The 7787-nt window shown below is 35.6% G+C and overlaps 2 protein-coding genes across 2 annotated transcripts; both read right to left on the bottom strand.

The window, feature by feature from the left end:
* Positions 1-661: 661 nt before the first annotated feature.
* Positions 662-4972, bottom strand: LOC148199872 (LEAF RUST 10 DISEASE-RESISTANCE LOCUS RECEPTOR-LIKE PROTEIN KINASE-like 2.1). The gene has a single exon (XM_088113580.1). It carries the CDS (start codon positions 4578-4580, stop codon positions 3675-3677), a length of 906 nt encoding a protein of 301 aa, XP_087969706.1. The 5' UTR covers positions 4581-4972; the 3' UTR covers positions 662-3674.
* A 2062-nt stretch (positions 4973-7034) lies between these two features.
* On the bottom strand, positions 7035-7787 carry LOC148199871 (LEAF RUST 10 DISEASE-RESISTANCE LOCUS RECEPTOR-LIKE PROTEIN KINASE-like 1.2). The gene has a single exon (XM_088112792.1). It carries the CDS (start codon positions 7785-7787, stop codon positions 7035-7037), a length of 753 nt encoding a protein of 250 aa, XP_087968918.1.

Here is a 7787-nt window from a genome sequence, read left to right as displayed (position 1 = left end):
AATCCAAAACTTAACTTGAGCGTAATTAGAAACATACTACTACATAAACCAACTGGCTATTGCTATGATGCATCAAATATTTTTTATCTTCTAAACAAACACTTCTAGATAGAATCTTGTCAGTCAAAATTTATAATTATGTATGTAAAATACTCTTTCTTATAATGTTTAATTAAACATAACTCTTTGAAATTATTTTCGTAAGTGTCCCAGAATACTGATAAAGAAGAATCCAATCGAAATTGATGTAATTCCACTCTGTTTTTGTTTTTGGGATGATGAAGCCGAGTGAGAACAATTGATATACGAAGAATGCAAAAGCCCTGCTTCATGGGAGTTGGAGGGGAAAGAAACCGGGGAGGAAGGATATAAGTCATTGTAAAAGAAAGATGATAATTTGTGAAGAAAAAAAGGAATTTTTTTTAAAAATAAAAAGGAAGTGATGATCGGTGAGTGGGTGGTGGAGATTGAAAATTTGAGGATGAGAGTAAGAGTGGGTTGGTCGAATTGCAGTTTTTGTTGTACTAATTTTGTCGTAATTGTCGAATGAAAAATGTGTGCTGAATAAACGATAGTAATAGATTACAGAGCGAGGATGGGAAGTGGGTACCTAAAAAGAGGATTTTGTGGCATTGATATGTAAGACATGAGAAGCGACGAGGGAAAATTGAAAAAACAGAGAGAAGACTTACTTTTTTCGGGAGAACACTGTTCATTTAGGCAATAGTAGTTGCATGAAACTACATGTTCATCATAACCAGAGCAACTTTCGTCACTTTCACTGCATCTTGTGCAACCATCAGGAATACTATAGTAGACCTCAAACGCATCATTGAGAGCTTCTTCCAGAACTCCAGCACCGTCATCAGTATCCTTGTAATGATCCAGAGGACGGGCAGCTGGCACGTCAAAAGTTTCCCCCTTGCAATCCTTAAGCGGTGGGTATCTGTCGAGCATCTCCTTTTCCGTGTACCCCTCTTCAAAATAATACAGAACATCCCCGCACGTAAAGTTTCGTTTTGAAGGGAACTTTGGGATTGTAGGACAATGTTCAAATATAATGATTTTATGCAGTGGTGCGTTATACGGGAGCAGAGCCTTGAAGTTGTCGTAATCGAAGTTCTGGTAGCCGTCAAAAAATTGAGAAGAACAGACTTGGTTGACAGGGGCTCTTGGCATCACTTTCATGGTGTGAGTGGTATTGTCGATATCCTTCACTGTGAAATTTTGAGATCCATAGCCACTATGGCAGCTGAGCAGGGATGATGGGTCGGCGCCGTTACATTGAGAGGGCGGAATCTTTTCCCAGGGAGGATCGAAGATGGCGGAGACTCTTATGTTGCACCAATATAACTGATGAGAACAAAGTTGGGGCGGTGGAGGTGGAGGTGGCGGTGACGGTGGAGATGGTTGAGAGTGGGAATATGGCAAAGCGATGCAGAGGAAGCAAGAGACGGTGAGTGCGAAGGCAAGGGGAGTGGTGTGGAAGTGAGTATGTTTATGATCCATTCTCACACTTCTTCTCAGTTCCCTCATAACCCTCTCTCTCATAAAAGAAAGCTATGGAAGCAGTTCTTCTCACTTCTCCCACGAACCTACCTCCTTCTTTCCTCTTACTTTCTTCACTCCCAAACCATTTACATTTCAACATTCCCCAAACACGACCCAGTCTCCCTCTTTCCCAAATTGAAAGAATTAGGGAATAAGCTCTGTTAGTTACTTTTGTTTTCTCCCTTGTAGGTCAATGCTTATTGAAATAATTTTTAGTCAATTTTTTTAATTAGATTTCTCTGTATATCAGTATACTACCAAGTTAATATGTTCTGTCGTTCCAAAGAGTATGAATTACACATCAGCCACGCGTCATTTCTGTTTGTTACTTCAGTTCTAACAAAAGTTTGGAAATTAGATTATTCTACAGAGATTCATCTGTAGTAAATATTTAGGTATGATTATCTTGTTGTAGGCCTGTCTTATTTTCCAGCCGTCCAATTTTCCCAAATCTGTTAACATTTAATTAAAGTTGTGACCCACCCTCTCTCAAGACGACTATTAGAAATCCTCCGCCATTTCTCATATTTTTTATTCATAAGCAGTGTGATGCATGTGAAAGGGAATGGTTCTTTCAGATGATGGAAACTTTTTACGTTAAGAAGTCATTTCTCGACCAATCTCTCAAATCTCAGCCTATTGAAGAGCAATTCTAGGAAAATGAGAGCGAGAACAGAGCATTTCCTCAACTTGAGACGATCGTGCTGCTTCGCTTTTCATAGTCAACCTCAAAGCTCAAAACCCTTAATTTTCAACTCACTCTTCACAGAAAGAATCCACCACTGGGATTAAGAGAAACACCCCCATGTAGGTGTTTTCCACTGTCTTTGATTCCAGGGTTGTATGAGAGGTTACGCATGAAGTATTGAAAGGGGCATTGTGGCAAAGTTAACAAGAAGAGAGTCACTGTGGATGTAAGCAAGGTGGGGGTAGATATAGGTATAGAATACATTATGGTCATTTGGTCATGTAGGGAAGAGTTACATGTTGCAGAAACATGTGTTGTTACTGTTACTGATGGACACAACACATCGTATCTTCAAAAATATGTTGCCGAAATTAATTTATTTTCTTTACAAATTCGCTAAATTGTAATTTTCTAGTCCCGGGCCTACTCTATTTACTGAGATGTCTTATTTTTCCCAAATACCTACCGTTTTAAACTTGTGGTTAGTGACTTCTACGATAAACCAGCCATTCTAATTTTGCTTATTTCTATAAATCAAAATGTATCCAACAACGTGTGAAAGGATGTGGTTGTTCTTTATAATGGAAACATCATCTTTATTCTTTAAACAAAAAGCAAAGCTCTTTTAAGTTCTTTCTCGACCCATCTCTAAAGTCTAAACCTTTATACTCAGTAAAGGTCTATGACCATTGACCTAGATTGGACCTTATATTCATAATCAAGACTCTAGCAATTCAAGGAAATTGAGAATGAGAACAGAGAAAAGAGGGGTATTTGGAATCAAGGGAATCACCTTGAAGAAGTGCTTCCATTGCAAAATTATAATAAAAAAGGTAGTGAGCTATACTGATGTTAGGTAACTGTTGCTGCTGTCATCTTTCAATGACAATTCATTGTTGTATTGTAGCATCTAATCACCAAAATTACCATATTGTTATATGCAGACTTTTAAAAACCTATACTCGTTATTATCACTTTGTTATTATATAAAAGTCAACAACAGGCAAACACGCCCTTAGGGAACCGAAATATGGCATTATAAAATTTGACACGTTATCTCATAACGCAGTCTTCAATAGTTCGATCTATATTATAAAAGTTTTGAACAGAATGAAGGAAAAAAATCAAAGGGAACTATTCTGACCAAACAACTATTCCTAACACGCAAACCAAATTAGCAGATCCATTCCATGTTTAGAATGTGAAACTAGCTACCTAAACCAGAGAGGATGAATAACTGTTTGATTCCACCTTTCAGATATGATTTTATTACGCTTATTAAGAAGCTATGGTATTTATAACTCTGCTGTCTTTCACATCCTAAACGCGAATTTAACTTCTCAACTTGTATCTAAACAAGCATGCAAGGTATTTGGATGCTCAGAAAAAGTTGAATGCCACCATTCAAAAGAATAAGATTATACAGTTGGAGAACTTAATCTAAACAAAAGATGGAAGAAAACATACTCGGAGCACGTGGAGACTCTGGAGACTGTTCTGGAAATGTTTGAGAGTAAGGGGGTGACTGTGATTTTGCTGGTGTTACTCTGGGTGTTGGTTCTGGAGACCTTGCTATGATTTGTTTGCAAATCTCAGCATCTGATTGCTGATTTGGGCAGAGACAGATAAATCCACTCGTAGATGAATTGTATCCACATCTCCCACTAATTTTTGTGCAACCATCACATTCATCTTCGTTCACACCACTCCATCCAACCTCAAATCCACTTGCTAAAACATTTCCCACAACCGAATCACTCTTCACAGCTTCTCTTAGAACAGAAACATTGATGCTGTTCTTGCACCCCAGACTAATGAGATTAACCACTTCGGTATTCTTCACAAAAAATGCATTTTGACCACCAATGGGGCAATTAAATGCTATTGCTCCTCCAATATTCACACTACCAGACGTATATCCATGAGAACCGCAGTCATATAACAAAGTGTACTCATCATCGTTAGAAGTGTAGATAAAGAACTCAGGATCCAACTTCACATTCACATAATCTTTAGTACAAGGGTCGGCCAATAAATCCAACCTTGCAATCGTCAAAACCTTGGATTTGTTATTCATGTGAATGACTTGGAATGTCTGTGACATGATGTCAATTGTCGCGTTGTCTTGTTGGCAATCAAGCTTGAACTTTGGATGGCCACAGTAGCCTGGCTGGTCCTTACTCCAAAATGGGTACCTAATATTGTTGAATTTCCCACAGCTAAAAGGCTCACATGCTGCGTACTGTTCAGCATCACTAGATGCATAAGTTGGGAATAAGAGCGAGAAGAAGAAAAGGGTGTTTATGAGAGAAGAAGAAAGTGGAACAAAAGAAAGAGGCATGACAGAAATCTGAGAGGGGCCTTAATTTGCCGGAGAACAATGTCAGAGGCCTTGTTTAATGATCAACTACACAACAACAGTCTATATATCTTAGTCAAACTAAATGACGTATAACTAGCATGGTGTCTTCCATAAAAATGGTGTTGACAAGTCGGTAAAACATTAAAAGAAAACACTCCAAGCCTTAAATTTTGATTGTGTAAACATGTTAACCAGTATGATTTATTCACTGGATGCGGTTTCTTTCTCACGTAAGTGATGTCATGATTAGATTTTTTTTTTTGTTTATGAACTTTATTCAATGAATAAGACTAACTTCACACAGGGGAATGATAAACTAGAAGAAAAGTACAAGATCAGAATAAAACAATGGATCCATGTCTGTAAAATGGTTTGTGTATCTATCTAGATATACAGTTTTGCCTTTGATAATCTATATTATTAAAATCATTATCAAAGGTTAGAAAATCTTAAAATAGAAATTGTGCTACAAGTTATATGCAACGAAGGTGGGAAGAAAAATTGCTCTATAAAAGGTTGAACGGACCAGAACAAATAATAATCTGTGCTTTGCTGGAAAACTGTTGTAAAAAATATTACATTAATTAAAGTTAAGACTAAAACACTCTACCTACCCCTTTTAAATATTTTAATCTTTCCCCTTTATTAAAAGAAAACCATTTGGGATAATGTTATAAGCGAATGAGTCTCTCTACTTTTCTACCTTTTTCCTTTTGATGTTAAGAGTTTATTTAATTTATGTTCATAGTATGCTCTTCTGAAAGAACATGTTTTTATTCTAGAAAGGATTTTCGAAATATTAATACAGAGTTAGGTAAAGGAGATTAAAATATAGCAGGGTTTATGTCTACACAATTTCTATTACTATGTCAGAGGAAGAACCAAAATCTTTAAACTAAATAATTATTCTATAGTTCTGATTTTAAGATATGGTTGTCCTCAGTCTAGTCAAACCACAAAAATTAAAAACTTTTTTTATAGTATTTTACATTGCAAGTTGTAATTATGGAATATCAATGGCTTATGAATTCAAACTAGTCGGCCATAGTAGATGGACAGCCCAATAGTTCTGAAAACTATTGAGCCCAAGCCCAAATATAGTTCCATGTTCCCAACCCATATACCTAATCAGGTCCATTTTCTTACTAGCTATAAGATTAGTAATTTATAATACAGGGTTTAACTATTGATGATAAACAAGTCAATTTAAAAATAATTTATCACTCAATTAATAAATCAAATTAAACAATTTTCTTGGCTGATAATTTTTAAATAACACGATAAATTATGTACCATATTTTAAATATCATAACTAATTTTAATAATGTCGACGGGGCAAAAATGTTTAGTCGGTTTGGAGTCAGTTTTCAACTCAAATTCAAAGGTTAGAATATACCCCAAATATCAATTCCTTGTTGGAATAATTAATATTATAATTTTAAAAAATATGTAAACATTTTTTTGTGTAATGGTCTCATAATGTCATTAAAAAAAATTATACAATCAATAATAGAACTATCTTTAGAATAATTATTAATTATAAAAATCTGCAATCTTCTTGAGTTGAATAACAATATAAAAAAAAGTATACTAATTTAAAATAAACGATTATTGTTGTGTAGAACTTTGTTTATGTTGATTACTTTGGACTTATTTACGTAGTTTTACAACAGACGTTAATTAAGGAGAATTGTTTTGCGAGCTATTAAAAACTAAAACAGTAATTTTTTCTCACTGTGTTGGTTCTTATGCTTTTCACAGATATTTCATCAAATATCTCAAACTTCATATATATATATAACAACAGAATTGTCACATAAATTAAAGAAAATAAAATATCATCACGTAATTGCAGATATATGTATCATAGTCAATGGTGGTATCTTTGAATCTTAGCATTACTTTGTTGTTGTAAATCATATTTGTTAATAAATGAAATGAAAGGAAAGAAAAAGAAAGAGAAAGAAGTAACAGAGAAAGAGAAATATTGTTAAGGTGGCAATGGTGAGGGTTGACATGAAAGAGTTGCTGAGGAACACTCTTGGAGTAGTGATGACAAAGGGAATGAGAATTACTGGAAAAAGGACTCTTTTATTTACCCTACAAACACTGACTTTTTCCATTATAATATCATTTTGAATTCACAAATTTTATACTCAATCTGTGGTCGACTAAAGTTACAATAAGATGGGCCGAGTAACCAGAAGAAAATATAAAATCATGAAACATTTTAAACATATGAAGTAGTAGAAGCACAATTTGCATACGTATTCAACGTTACACTAAATTAACACAATCAAAAATATATCAGATAAAGCATCCACGCAATATAACCAACAAGTTGTAAGTATAATATTGTTTTAAATCTATTAAGCAAGCAGATTTTCGTGTAAATTTGACGAATAAAAGAATGTGCAATTTGTTTCAAGAAGCTTAAAGTGTACCTTTTTTGCAACTTTTGGCAACAGTTCTGCCATCTCTGCATAAGCAACTTGATTGCTTGGTGGTATGATTGTATCTGCAATAGCCATCAGAATCCTCACACGCTGCACAATCCTTAGCACTCACCCAATCAAGCACAAACCCTTTCTTCATGGCATCACCAAAACCAGTGATCAAATTAGTACCATCGATCTCTTCTTGCTTCACTGTCACCACAACATGCTCATCGCACTGCCTTACCCAACCGTATCCATTTTCAACTTCATCCCCAGCCAGAAACACATAAGACTGATTCTTATCATGTTGCTGCATGCACTTTATGTGCTCAACAGATGCAGGATAAGAGCTGCAGTTGAAATAGAAACTCAGATTCAAATCTAGAGAGCTGAAAGACAAAGGAAGGTTTTGTAGGGAAACATTGTGTCGTGCCCTAGGACATGGTTGGTCCAAAACATCTATGTCAAGAAGTGTAATTGAACGAACATCATAGTTTATATCTGCGACTTGGTATGTGTCAGTTGGAAATTTAATGATGGCATGGTCGTCCGAGCATTCAAGACCAAACTCAGGGTAGCCACAAAACTCTCCAACGTTGGTGTCGGACTTCTTCCAAAAAGGGTAACCGATGGAGATGTTACCACAGTTAGAAGGAGCACATACTGTTGATGTGTTACTATCAGTCTGAGCATGACATGTCACCAGAATGATGAACACTGCAAAGAGGGAGTAATAGGGTTTTGACAT

This window comes from Vigna umbellata, chromosome 4, assembly GCF_029865625.1.
Source record: "Vigna umbellata cultivar VRB3 chromosome 4, Vumbellata_1.0, whole genome shotgun sequence".
Lineage (NCBI taxonomy): Eukaryota > Viridiplantae > Streptophyta > Magnoliopsida > Fabales > Fabaceae > Vigna > Vigna umbellata.
The sequence above is the reverse complement of the archived record's forward strand: the minus strand, read 5'-3'. Positions and strand labels throughout refer to the sequence as shown.